General features: G+C 38.0%; 2 protein-coding genes across 2 annotated transcripts; one reads left to right on the top strand and one right to left on the bottom strand.

Moving 5' to 3' along the window:
* Positions 1 to 11,468: 11,468 nt before the first annotated feature.
* Positions 11,469 to 13,020, top strand: LOC108771856 (putative nuclease HARBI1). Its single transcript, XM_018537258.1, has 3 exons — positions 11,469 to 11,679; positions 12,228 to 12,584; positions 13,016 to 13,020. The coding sequence occupies exons 1-3, from the start codon at positions 11,469 to 11,471 to the stop codon at positions 13,018 to 13,020; spliced, it is 573 nt and encodes a 190-aa protein (XP_018392760.1).
* Positions 13,021 to 13,213: 193 nt separating this feature from the next.
* LOC108771855 (uncharacterized) lies at positions 13,214 to 14,205 on the bottom strand. The gene is made up of 3 exons (XM_018537257.1): positions 14,106 to 14,205; positions 13,806 to 14,035; positions 13,214 to 13,669 (listed from the first exon to the last, which is right to left on the bottom strand). Exons 1-3 carry the CDS (start codon positions 14,203 to 14,205, stop codon positions 13,214 to 13,216), a joined length of 786 nt encoding a protein of 261 aa, XP_018392759.1.
* Positions 14,206 to 14,829: the final 624 nt, after the last annotated feature.

The raw sequence follows: 14,829 nt of genomic DNA, 5'->3' as shown, positions 1-14,829 counted from the left end.
CGATAACGACCGATAAACCCTTTTTCTTCGGGTGACCGTAATGAACCAGGAGACGATTGAGACACTCTTCGCGTGAACTTGTAACCGGCAGATCTAAAGCGATGAGTCTGTCTCTTAATTGCTCGTATTTCAAAGATTCCAACTTTTCACGCTCCATTATTTGAAATACCGCACTTATGACGATAAGCGGATATTACTGAGAATCCGGCTTGATTTCACCAAGATGGCGATCGAGAATGTTCACGGAATTTTTCACATCCGCGGAAAACTGCTTTGAATAACGACAGTGGTAATAGCGATTAAACGCTGATTGTAATTGATCAGACGAAGAAGGTTGCCAAGATGGTGACAACCGGTAGCATTTGATTTTGGCTGCTTGTAGTTACCCTGACTTAGGTAAATCGCGAGCTTCCGTTTGCTCGTACGCGAAAATGTAGCCTGAGACTACCGAACATAACCCGTATTATACGCGATCGCAGGAAATGCGCCAATGAATAGCGCGATAGGCCTCTAAAGGCGTTGAACGCGGACCGAATGTACACGCGGATACAAGAGAGCGCCGATAAATAGCGTAATAGGCTTCGAGATCCTTTAAACGCGAGCCGTTACACTCACGGACGCGGTAAAGCACTGATAAACAGAGCTAGAAGCCTCTTCTTCTTCTTCTTCTAAATTTGAGTGGCCCAGGTTCCGTTAAAGACCGGATTATCGTGGCCAGTCTAACTCACAAGATGTCCGCTGGTAAAAAATAAAGCGGTAGAGATTTCGAAATCGATGTGCGGAAACTGAAACAGACTCAAAAAGGGCGCCGCGCGCGCCCCCCATCGGATCCCCGCGAAACTGGTTCGCGAGGAGGCGAACGGGGGGGGGAACGGGAAAGATGGGGGAAGGTGTAACGCTCCCCCCAACACGCGACACTCATACGGAAATCTCGATGGCCTTGAAAAAGGACAACAGTAGTCTGCACAAGCTATGGAAGGGTTTAGCAAGGGAGGGAAAAATGTTATGGTTATGAGAGGGGAATTTTTTATTAATGTAGCGCATCAGAGGACCAGCCTTGCTTCTAGTCAGAGGGCAATGAAATATAATATGATTTAGATCCTGACAGGAGTCACCGCAGTCGCAAGCAGGAGACAAGACCATGTTTTTTCTATAAAGGCTATAATTGAGATTATAATGATTAGACCTGAGTCTATTAACCAAGACAATTTCACTCCTATTTAGGGCTAGCTTAAAGTACCACGGTTTTGTATTCAGGGTCGAAGAATAAAGCGAATGGTATTGAGTGCCAGTTAAAGTAGCTTTTTCTTTCAAATAAGCTTGAAAGCGAGTGCGGACCTTGGCAACCGCTTGTATTTGTAAATCTGAATAGGGAGTACGGTAATATCCTCTAACTCCATCCCTACAAGCCTCCTTTGCTGCCCTATCTGCCACTTCATTTCCCAGAATGCCTCTGTGGGAGGGGATCCAAAAAAGACAACAATTAATGTTCCGTTCCTCCAGCTGCAACAATATCGCCTTAATTTTGTGAATGATGTAATTATCGTTAATCAATCTGTATGATGCGAGTGCTTCTAAGACACTGCGAGAGTCGGAAAAAATAAATAATTTAGAGTATCCTGCGTCCAGAGATAAAATTAAAGCCTGGTATATTGCCCAGGCTTCCGCAGAAAAAACTGATGAGTTGACAGTTAATTTATACTTAAAACAATGCCCGAGTTGTGGGGAGTAAAAGGCCGCATCTGCACAGCCATGCTCTATAATTTTTGAGCCGTCAGTATAATAGACGATCCCATCCGGGTCCAGCTCCTGTAATTTGCTCATAGCTTTGAGAAATCTCGTTATTGTCGCTGTCTTTGGAATATGTTATAAAATCTTCAAACTCCTTGCGGAAAAGAAAAACTCTCAGATTATTCTCCAGAGCCGGAATGAAGTATGATCTATACATGCGAGACTTTTCGTGCTTATTAGCGATATAGCATCTCAGTGAGGAAGACTTGGCGAGGGCAAAAGCTTTTTTCGCCGGGGAAGTCAGACTATATTCAAGATCTTCAATACTGTCCACAACCAGTGAATTTCTTTTAGACATACGATTAACGATAAATTTTTCACTGAGGAGGCTGAATCTAAGCTTGAGTGGGAGCTCTCTTGCTTCGCATAACATTACGTTAATAGGTGTGGACACGCGATATCCCATAGAAGCTCTGATGGCTTTATACTGCTGTCTTCCCAGCTGTGCTAATATTCTAGCGTTACCTTTCCCAGAGAAAATGGAACAGGCATATTCCACAGCTGCTCTGAAAACTGCTCTATATATAGTAAGCAGGCATTGAGGGTGGGAGCCCCACCATACTGCAGTTAGAGCTAGGATTATGTTAATCAACGCTTTCCCTTTCTTAATAAGATACTCAAAATGGTAAGTACCTTTCAAACGACAATCCAAAATTACTCCTAAAAATCTGACTTTATTTACCCTAAGTATCAGACATGCATCAATATAAAGGACCGGTCAGGGATGGGTATACTCCTCTGAGCAGAGAAAACCATCCAATTTGATTTAGAAGGGGAGAGGCTGAGGCCCTTACCTTCCAAAAATGATGAGACATCAATTAAGACCCTTTGTAGTTTGTTTGCTGCCGCTGCTGGATTGCGGTCCGTAATGAATAGCACTATGTCGTCTGCATATTGTAGAAATTTAACGCCCTCTTTTATGCAGGTATTGAGTTTGCATAATGCAATATTGAATAAGAGCGGACTTAGTGTGGAGCCTTGAGGAGTGCCTTTTCGTGATAATTTTACTTCTCCCAGCAATCCTTCGACTAAGAAATGTAATGATCTTTCCCTGATGAGACTTTTCCACTAGTTTTCTGACCGTGGCGGGAACACCCGCAAGCTTGAGATCATCTAGTACGGCCATGGGTAAAACATTGTCAAAGGCTCCTGTGATATCCAGGAATACTGCAACAAGGTAGTCATTATTTGCCAGTGCCAGACAAATCTGGTTCGTAAAGGAAACCAAACTGTCGTTACAGGATCTACTGGGACGGAAGCCCATTTGCTCATTGGGAAGAATAGACTGCGATTCCACGAGCCACATAATTCTCCAATATATTATTTTCTCGAAGACCTTCAACAAGCAGGAGAGAAGAGAAATAGGCCTGACACCAGACCCCCCAGCTTTGGGGATGAAAATCACTAGAGACGTCTTCCACTCTCCCGGAACTACGCCCTCGGATAAAAAACGGTTGAAGAGATTCACCATTAGCTCCTTAAAGTTGTACGGTAAGTGTGCCAGCATGCTGTTGGAGATTCTATCTAGGCCAGGAGCCGACTTCTTGTTAGCAGTTGCAATTGCCATATCCAAATGTTCCACATTGACTGGAGCTCCAAGTTCTTTAAAAACCTGATTTGACGATTCGTCCTCTTTATTCATGTCCTCGAGATTAGATGGAAAATTTGATAAGCACGATGGTGGACACAGTTTTTGAATGGCCTCCGTGGACAATTGTCTCTCTTTGGCGTGATCCATACCCACGCTTATCGTGGCTAGATTGCGTCTTTTAAAGGCCTTAACCAGTGACCATAACTCCGCAGTGGGCGTTTTATCGTTAAAAATTCCCACGAATTTTCTCCAACTCTTCCTTTTTTCCCTGTAAAGAATTTTTGCACACTTAGCTCTCTCCCTCTTGAACGAATAAAAATTTTCAATAGTGGGATTTCTCTGCCATGTTCTGGCAGCCGTTTTTCGAGCATCGATAGCCTCTTGACAGGTGTTTGACCACCAGGGAGGAGCAGCTTTATCATTCTTAATCACTATGGTGCCAGGATGTGCTTTTTTATGAGGAGAGGAAGAACACGCCACCGCCGTCTCCACCAGATGATTTGATAGACGTGTATAAGCTTCACAGGGGTCCTGCGGCTGTTCTTCGGAAAATGAAATATATGAGTCGGACAATGCGCAGGAAAAGTTTCGCAATTCTTCAGGATTAAGATTTAACTTGTAAACGAATCGTTTGCAACGAAACGGATCAATGCCCAGCTTAATCGTTATAAGAAAATGGTTGCTGCCCCATGTATCTTCTTCGGTAGATACCTTGCACAAAGGAGAGATGTTTGGCGTAACAAAGACTAAGTCGATAATAGAAGGTCTCGCAGATGGTGGGAGGAGAAGTGTAGGCATTTGGTCACTAAATATGCAAATGCGATAATCCTCGCACGCAGACATAATGCGTTTACCCGCACGATCGGAAACGTGGCAGCCCCACTGTGAGTGGTGGGCGTTGAAATCTCCCATTAGAACGCAGCTGTCTCTTGATATCAAATAACCCATAAGGTCTTCGTAAAACTTTTCAGGCGTATCTCGGTTTGGATGTCTGTATACGTTAACGATGCTAATTTTTTCTTGATTGGAGAGAAGCTCCACACCCAATATTTCCACAGATTCCTCCTTGAGGCTGGTGTTGGATAGGTCTAAAATATTAAAAACCAAGTTATTCCTGATAAGAATACACACGCCGCGTTGACCGGCCTCAGTGATATCTTGTCTGACAATATTGAATCCACGTAGGATGAAATTAGATGAAACATGCAGAAGAGATTCCTGCAAGCAGATAACGTCATAATCTCCGGCGATTGCTTGTAATTGTGGCAATTTATTCCGCACTCCACGACAATTCCATTGCAGAAGGTTCAGAGATTGCGATGTAAGCTGTTTATTGGCGGTGAATTCTGCTCGAGTATTCCGAGTTTCCAGTGGAGACATTAGAAAAGCTTGATCCCGTGGCGGTGATAAGATTAATAAGAAAGTCTAAATTGAACCCCTCAATTAGATTAATCAATTTAATTACGGACTCAGCCAAAGGGTCGACAATCGCGGAGATGAAAGGACTATTGTTAAACAAACTTTTAATCTTTCCCATAAAGGATAAAATCATATCCGCAATGTTGCGTATTGTATTAGAAGCGGAACTGGAGCCGGGATCCGAGCCCTTTGCGGCACCCGCATCCGAGCTTGAGCTTGATTTCGGATAAAGGATAAACGTCACTTGACGAAGAGGAGAAGTCTTCACGCATACGGCCATTATTACCGTGTGTAAACGCTAAGGTTGAATGTGCAGGGGGCGTAGCCGAAAACTGGCCATCCATGGGCGGCAGAAGTCTTTCAAAGGATTCACTAAAGGAGTCCGTGCGTAGGAACGGATTATGGCGGAAACTTACAGACTTGTTCTTCTTCGAACTGTCATGTGATCGTCTCGAAGCATTCGGAGACGGAAGGGAAGTCGAGGCCGCCATAGCTGCATAACTATTTGATGAGAAGGTTGGTGAGTTATAGTCTGCCGACTCCAGCGGCGAAAATCTATTGTAGGAGGCAAAATCATCTAAAGAATGGCGCTGTGAGCCGGAGAGATACGGGAAATTGCGAGGGTTCGTAGATAGATTGGATGTATTACCTTGACGGTTAGCCATGACAATTTTTCTCGCTTCAATATTTGGAATATTATCGTAAGCAGCTAATTTAATAGCTTCCTTATATTGTTTAATCACGAGGCAGTCAAAAGAGGTAGCCAAATGATCACCTCCACAGTTAATACATTTCTTTGGCTGTCGCTTACCTTCACATTCAAATGATCGGTCATGATCCCCTCCACAGTAGAGGCATCTGGGCTTAGTACTCTTACAGTCTTTACCGATATGTCCTGCTCTATAGCAGACGTAGCAGATTCTGGCCTTTGGTACATAGGGATCGACCGAGTATAGAGTATTGAATAAAGCAACTTCATTAGGCAGAAATTGTCCTGCGAATTTGGTGCATATAGTTCTGGACGGCAGGTAGCTCGTTTGACCGTCAGTTGTGATTCTGCGATTGAGTCGTTGGATATCTAAAACCTTAACAGAAGATTTAATATTATTTTTAATACACTCTAAGGATAACGATTGGTCTACGTCTCTAATAATGCCAGTTCTAAGAACTTTATAGGATGGTATGAAGGCACGTAGTTTAAACTTAGCGAAGTTGTTGTTAGCCACCATTTTGTTAGCCGCCGCCGCGGATTTGACCTCTACAATGGCCTTTCCACTGCCCAGACGCTTGACGCTGAGAATATCAGCACTAGCAATTTCAGAAACAATTTTAGACAGTACCGAGAAATGAATAACCGAAGCTTTTTCTGAGTAAACGTAAACGGCGTAAGGCCCAGAGTCTAAATCTGAATAGAGATACGTGGTCTTGTGTGGTATTACCTTCTTAGAACATGCAGCATTACCTTCTTGTGCCTTGATATGACCATTGGGGGGTTCCACAACATTGGTGTTAGTATTATTAATAATATTTGATCCAGAGGGATTTTCAACAACCTTAACCTTAGAGCTAGAATCGTGATCCCGAGTTAGAGCCCTCTTTCTAGAAACTAGCGTGAATTCCACCTCCATGTCATTGTTCATAACCTCACTTCCAGTCGGTGAGACTGCCGACATATTATGACCTTGCGTTAAGGCCGGATCGCTGATTATGCTATGTAACGCTGCTTCCATTGATGCATTGTCTAATCCATTACATGGAGTATCGCATTGTGCAAAACTAAAAGGGGAGAGAGGAGAGAAAGGGGGGGGATGGAAATCAGCGGGCGAGGAAGCCGCCGAGAGAGGCAAGGACGACACCACCGAGGCCGCCGCGAGCGGCAACGACGACACACCACCCGTTTTGGCCCCAAGGGCCCCCGCCGGCGTCCCCCCCAGCCCACGGCGCCGGCCATGAGCGCGCAAACCCACGCGCCCGCGTGAGATGAGTTCCCAGATCAACGAACAGCAATCGCCGGTCAAACGACCGATGAGAACAACCCACCCAACGACTACGCGAGATACACCGAACACCAAAATAACACGAAAAACACGAAAAATCACAGACGCATAAAAGGTACACCCGTCAACTATGGCGTCCGGAAACCGTCTTAGTGAGAAGCCTCGAAAGGCGTTAAACGAAAAACCGATACACTTCCAGTCGCGGTAGAGCGCTAATGAATTGGTGATGCAAAGATCTCTCTGCGCGCTCCTAGTGGCGGGCGATAGAACCTTCGCTAGTCAGACACCTTATATGTGCTATAATGGAAAATAATAAAGTAAAATCAAAAAGAAATACTACATAATGTTTTGTGGCACAATACCATAATTATAAACAGAAGGGGATCAGTTTTTAAAACAATTTTCTTTTTTAAGTGATGAAAACTGATCCCCTTCTGTTTATAATTATGGTATTGTGCCACAAAACATTATGTAGTATTTCTTTTTGATTTTACTTTATTATTTTCCATTATAGTATGTATAAGGTGTCTGACTAGCGAAGCTTCTACCGGCCTCCACTAGGAGCGCGCAGAGAGATCTTTGGATCGCCAGGTGCGCGATGAGCCTCTAACCCCTGTTTTCACTAGAGACCTAGAAAACAGAGATGCGTCATTGAAGGGTATGGCTTGATTGGCTGTCTAAATCACGTGATCAGAGAGCCATTTTAATTCACTATTGCATCTAATAGATATAGTTTTATAACGTATGTACATATATATATATATAGAGAAAAATTTAGACAATACAGTATCGAAGTACAATAAAAAACTATTATTATGGTGTAAGTATTCTTATTTGTGTGAATATTTAATATCAGACTTAACCTAACCTAATCTAATCTTTCTACCTTTTGCATCAACTGTCATCAGCTTATTGGTCAAGAGCACTTATATTGAATTAAAATAGCGGTGGTTACCTAACCCAACCGACGCAATGTCGCATCTCTGTTTTCTAGGCCTCTAGTTTTCACCAATTCGGTTTAAACCTGAACTTCTAGTAATATTTAGCTAATCTCAGTTTATCGTACATTCATCGTTTCCACCAAATTCGGTCAAAAAATTGAACGCGGTAAAACTGAGTTTAATTTGAACGATCATTTTTGGCCGTTTAGCTACATTGAACGAAATTTAAAAAAGTAACTAGCTGTAAGATCGTAAAGATATAGGTTATAATAAATAATTATACCTGTTTTATATAATTTATTTCTTTTTTCAGCATAGTATTTTCGAGTCCTCTTTTTTAAATTTTCCCAACAATTTTTTAATGTTGATGTATCACGAAATATACTTGACTCACTATTATATTTCTTGCAAATATCGTCCCAACATTTATTTTTTCTTTCGTAAACACTGCATCAGTTTTTTTATTTTCAATTATATGTTTATACTACATTATCAGTTCTATCAATAAACATTTTTCTGTATCAGAAAAATTCATTCCTCTTTTATTAGTACTCATTTTTACGAACGTTATAATGAGTCTTCTTCTTCTTCTTCTTTAATTTTATTGGCCAGGCAGCCGAAGGGCTGAACTATAGGCTGAACTGAAGCCATAATCGACCAATCACTGGTTGTTCAAGAAGTTTTATCGCATAGAGTATAAGTTTACTTAAACGACGCTTATCAAGAGTTGGTAGAATAAAATTACATTTGAACCAAGTTTAAACCAACGTTAATTTTAATCGAAGTTTAAGTAAACCTAGATTAATGTCACTAATGGTGAAAACGGGGGTAAGGGCGTTAAACACGAACCGACACACTCGCAGTCGCGGTAGAGCGCTAAAGAATAGCGCGATGAGCCTTGAAAGGCGTTGAACGCGAAACTAACACACTCGCGGTCGCGGTAAAGCACTAATAAATAGCACGAGGAGCCTCCAAGGGCGTAGAACACGAACCGACGCACTCGCGGTCGCGGTAAAGCGCTAATAGACAGCGCGAGAAGCCTCTGCGGGCGTTGAACGTGAACCGACACACTCGCGGTTGCGGTAGAGCACTAGCGAATAGCGCAATGAGCCTCGAAAGGCGTTGAAAAAAAACCGACTCACTCGCATGGTCGAAGTAACAAAGTCTGCACATATCCATGATAAATATTCGTCCGGTTCTGCGCAGGACTGAATTCCGCCGATTTTTTGTGTATGTGTCTGCACACAAAATCATTTTTAAATATGTTTTATATATATGCGCGCAATATGGCGGAATTCAGTCTTGCTTGCTATTGGCTAGATATAAATGGCTGCGCAATAGCAGATCTAGAGACCCTCTAATCAGAGTCGCGAAATAACGTTTCCAATTTTAATTGGTGCTGACATTTTTCAGCAAAAACCGGAAATAGTCATGGCGTCAAATTTAAATCGACTTACATTCGCTGCCCATTTTGCTCTTTTTTCAGGATTACGAGGAAAGACTTTCATAATATAACCCTTTTTTGCAGAATTATTGCAGTCTGGCGCAGAACAACCAGTCATTTTAGAAAATATAATTTTATGAAATACAGTATTAATATAAAAAATATAATAATGTAATTTATGATAAATGTATTTAGATTCACATGTATTAGGTGTTAATGTATCACAGTCATAGTCTTTTCATTGAAACTGCGATGGCGCTCGTACGTGCAGTAGTATTATATTTCTCTTCACGCGTGCACGTAATGTGCCCTACACAAAAAAAAATTCTATGTGTAACAGTGGGGGCATATTTGTTTATAGGTCAACACGGGCGCGTGTATGTACTCGCTTTGCTCGTGCCGTCGCGTCCGTCCCCACAATAAACAACTTTCCCCTACTATTACACAATGTACTATAATCGCTACTTCCGGTTTTTGCTGAAAAATTGTATCGTCGACTTAACCTTATTGACGTTATTTCGCGACTCTGATTAGAGGGTCTCTAATTTGGAACCGTTTCGTTCTCTCTCGTTTCGCGCATGCGTACCCTAATAGCACAAAGTCGTCTCTAACATAAGTCGACTCTGAGTCGACTTATGCTGCTAGAGGTCTGAAAATAGACGTCCATATGTTGACTTTAGACAACTTAGAAACGTCTCCAAGTCATACAATGTCCCACTTTGAAGACGACTGTAAGTCAACTTTAAGTCAACCATCATGCGGACATATACGTGCGGCTTTCTGACAAGTCGACTTAAAGTTGACTTAAGTCGACTATTTTACAAATGTCTACTTCTTGATGTCCTAAAGTCGACATTTAAAGACGTCTATAGACGTCTGAATAAAGTCGACTTACGGTCGATTCTAAAGGGCCTGACTTAACAAAGTCGACTTGTAGTTGACATATCTACATTTGTGCTGTTAGGGTATAGCCGTATACTCTGAGAGAGGAGATTGAAAGAAAGAATAAGGAATTGAAAGAGCAACCCTTGGCACTGGGAAACCCTTAACCTTATCAAAGTCAATTCTTTGTTTGATTCCAAAGAGATCAGGCTTGTCCGGTCATTCTTGGAAAGCCAAAAGTTTCTTTCCGCGAGACTTAACTAAACCATGTGAATTTGACTATCTTTATAAGAAACAATCTGGTGGTGCTGGCCAATATGCTCGCATAACTGGAATTATAGAGGTATAAATAATAGATTTTTATCATTAATATTTATTGATATTATTCATCGAGAGCCCTTAACCTTATCAAACTCAATTCTTTGTTTGATTCCAAAGTGATCAGGCTCAATCAGGCTTGTCCGGTCATGTAATGATGAAACTTTTCTCGTTCGACTCGTTCTTTCTTTTGATCCCCTCTCTCAGAGTATATGGCTATACGCATGCGCGAAACGAGAGAGAACGAAAAGGCCCAAATGAGTGCGTCCTTTTCTAGATAGGATTACCCCCACTCCTACAATGCATACTCTAGTACTACTATTTCTATGACGCGAACCGACGCACTCGCGGTCGCGGTGAAGCGCTGATGGACAGCGCGTTAAGGCCCGATTGCACCAACGTTATTTTTGCTTAAAGCGAAGCTTAAAACTTTAAGTTTGTTGCACCAAGATGTATGTGACACTTGAATTGCTTTAAATTTCACTTATCTTAAGCGGTGATTTCAGTACCGCTTAAGAGAATTTAAGGAACAGATATTACTGCTACAAGCCATATTGGCTGTATTACTACTGTTCACGTATGAATTATTTGAGGTTATTAAAAAATGGATTTAGATTTCGATGTACTAGATGATGATGAATTAGATGCATTTGATTTAATTGTATACGGAATACCGCGAAATATACATGTACGTGCTGATTATTTTGAAAAATATGACGACTTAAACTTTTTTAGAAGATTTAGGTTACGAAAACAGTCCGTTATTAATATATTAGAACAAATTCAAGATCGCCTAGAGTATACACATAACAGGTAAAATTTCCTTATTAATCCAAAATTTTTTAAACGTTTTTGACATTACTTACAAAATGTTTGTAACATAAGGTTACAATATGCTACTATTATAATATATGTTAATTACAAATGTTACAATATATTATAATTATCTATGAACATATTTCTTTAAAATATTATTACTAAAAGAAGAAATAATTTTGCTCTTTTCTAGAAATAATCCGGTAACACCAATGCAACAATTGCTCATTGCTCTACGTTTATACTCAACTAATGGATTTTTGATAACAATGGGTGATTATGGTGGAATGGATAAATCTACAGTTTCAAGAATAATGGTGAGAGTGTCTGAGGCTATAGCTTCATTGGCAAACATTTACATAAAATTACCACAAACACAGGAAGACATTTTACGAACTCAGAGAAATTTTTTTAATATTGCTGCATTTCCAAAAGTAATTGGTGCCATTGATTGTACACATATAAGAATACAATCTCCAGGTATGTTATTGTGCTCTGTGTATTTCATCAATGTATTTTCTTGTTTAAAACGTGCACTATATATGTATATATAGTATATTATGATCTATATTTAAAGTATACTTTAAATATATAGACATATGTCCATATACTCAAAGGATCATTATATAGGCATACATAATATATATAGATATTCGCATTCTATGTATGTATGTACATATAATATAGGTGGTGATGATGCAGAAGTTTTTAGAAACAGAAAATCATATTTTTCCTTTAATGTACAAGTTGTGGTAAATGCAGATAATGAAATAATGGATATTGTAGCTCGATGGCCCGGCTCTGTTCATGATTCAACAATATTTCAGAATAGTAATTTAAAAATGCTTTTTGAAACAAATCACTTTCACAATTGCTTATTATTGGGTATGTGATTGTAATTATATTAGATACTCTATATGATTTTAATTATATAAAATAATATATGATTTATGTTATTATGTGAGCTTTTTTATTTTGGCATAATTAACTATTTATTTATACAGTTATAATGAATCTTTCTGTTTCAGGTGATAGTGCATACCCTGCAAGACCTTATTTATTTACACCATTACTAAATCCTCAAGGCCCTGCTCAACAATTATATAATGAATCACATATCAGAACAAGAACTAGAGTAGAACACACGTTTGGTCTTTGGAAACGTAGATTTCCAATATTAGCATATGGATCTCGTTTACAAATCAATACAGTAATGACAATAATCATAGCAACTGCTGTATTGCATAATATAGCACAACGTCAAGGGGAAGATATTCCTCCACCTGTTGATGAAGAATTTGATATTTTAGAAATTATTGCACATAATCGTGTACCAGTTCTTCCTTATCATCAAAATAATGCAGGCAATGCAGGTCTACTAGCACGTAACATATTAATTAATGAATATTTTAATAATTTGCAACAGAATATGTGATAAAATATTAATTTATTTAAAATATAATTTTTTTGTAATGAAGAACACAATAAAAAATCTTACATAAAAATCCTACAGACTAATTTTGTAACATTACATTGTACTTTTTGTAAACATTTTATTACATTTGTAATAATATATAGTAATATTTGTATTTAAGAACTTTCTTTTAATATCACTTTAATATCACTTCCTTACATCTTATTCTTAAGTTTAAATATATATTTTATAGTTTCCAACAATCCGGTATATTACTCTTTTATAATACATAAAAAAAATATTAAAAACTTAAAATGTATCTTTTATATTTAATATTACTCTTTAGTCTTTAATATCACACTTTTTTAAGTTTTTTTTGGATATATATATGTTGTACTTTAGATTAAACTACTTTTATGAACTATTTAGTTTGATTTTATATTCAAAATCGTTTTTTAGAGTAAGTAAAGTAAAAATAAAATTAAATTAAAGAAAATATAAAAAAAATTGTTAAGACAATCTCTCTCTCTCTCTCTTCTCTCTCTCTCTTGAACTTAAGATCGAACTATAAATACCAGCTTATACCTCAGTTTGAATCTTTTAATTAATATTAAAAGGCTGTTGAATAAAAGAACTTGCTTGCAATCTTTTCAACTGTGCCTTTTTAAGTTCTATGTCTAATTCTAAACTCTTTTTCCTTAATTCAAATTCAAATTCATTTTGTTTTTGTTTAACTGCCATTTCTTCCTTTTGAGCTATTAACTGCAACTTTGCAAGCTCCATTTTAATTTCTGCTAAATCACTATATTGTTTAGAAATGTGAGAGCTGTTAAGAGCCATTGTCGATGGTCTACGTCGTCGAGTTATAGTTTTAGATGTATTCGTTTCGTTTTCTTTGGATGATTCTCCTTGATCTTGAAATGTATTACTTTCATTTACTTTTAATGCTGTATGCTTAGATGTTTTTAATTTATCCGGTACATATGTACGCCAATTTAATGTTGGTTTTGTTTTCTTTACTTCCTTCTTGTTTTGCGATGCACTCATATTAGAATTCTACAAATAAAGAGAAGTTATATAAATTATGATTAAATCTATTGTAATTAAATTTATAATTTAAGTAACTGTAGAATATTATAGATTTAGGTACACTATAAGATATAGACTAATTGTTTCATTTACTAAAACTTACAACATCTATATTATATGTTGTGTGTGTATTATTCATTTCCTTCGAATAATCTTCCTCTAGTACTTCATACATACAACATTCTTCCGTATTTGAGTCTGATTCATTGTTGTGATCCATAGTACTGTTAGTCACACTGTCAAGCGTGTTATTTGCATTCGAAACAGAGGTAAATATGTTTGTTGAATCAGAATCAAGTATTATTGTATCAGAATCAAACATATTATTAAGCCCTATAAAGAAAGTACATTTATTAGATATAAAAATGATTATATTATAAAAGAATCAATGTGAAGCAATTACCTTTGACTGTTTTACTATTCATTAATGTTAAAATAGAATCATGCATTGGATCTAGTATTTTGTGTGTTGGTCTTCCACCACCAGTTTTAAATAATTCCATCTTCTCTTGTGCTGCCATTTTTCTTGTCTCTTTCTTCATGTTTTCATAGAACTTTTTTAATGAGTCTGTTGTGCGATAATTCCCATTTGGTGCTACAGCATTGAATTCATTTGTGACTGTTTCCCAAGTGTCATTTTTATCTTTCCATGTTACTTTATCTGTCTTTTTCGATTCTATTATATTTTTATACTTGCTAACAATACTTATTAAAGTAGCTTTTTCTTCTGATGTATAATTTGCACTACGTGCTCTTTTTTTGGTTTGTTCAACTTCTCCTGACATCTTTACAAGTAATAATAAAAAAAATAGTAAGCTTTGTATTTATAGATATATAATATTATATTATTATTTCTTCTAACAGTTAGTAAATAATATATATATTTTAAATTGTATATAATACAGAAATAACTGAAATATATATGATGTATATGTTTTGATATTTACTGCTAATACTACAAATCTGAAATACACATTATGTAAACTAAAGATTTTCAGTACTAACAGTTAATATTAAAACACAGGAATAATTAAAATTTTAATTAAAATTAATTTACATTTTTCTATTTTTCCCAGCAATTCGTTGATATGTGACAATAATGCCCTCAAACTCGCGGTTTGAGGTTA

Source organism: Cyphomyrmex costatus, unplaced genomic scaffold, assembly GCF_001594065.2.
Source record: "Cyphomyrmex costatus isolate MS0001 unplaced genomic scaffold, Ccosl1.0 scaffold167, whole genome shotgun sequence".
Taxonomy (NCBI): Eukaryota; Metazoa; Arthropoda; class Insecta; order Hymenoptera; family Formicidae; genus Cyphomyrmex; species Cyphomyrmex costatus.
Note: the sequence above shows the minus strand (reverse complement) of the source record. Positions and strands in the feature narration are given on the sequence as shown.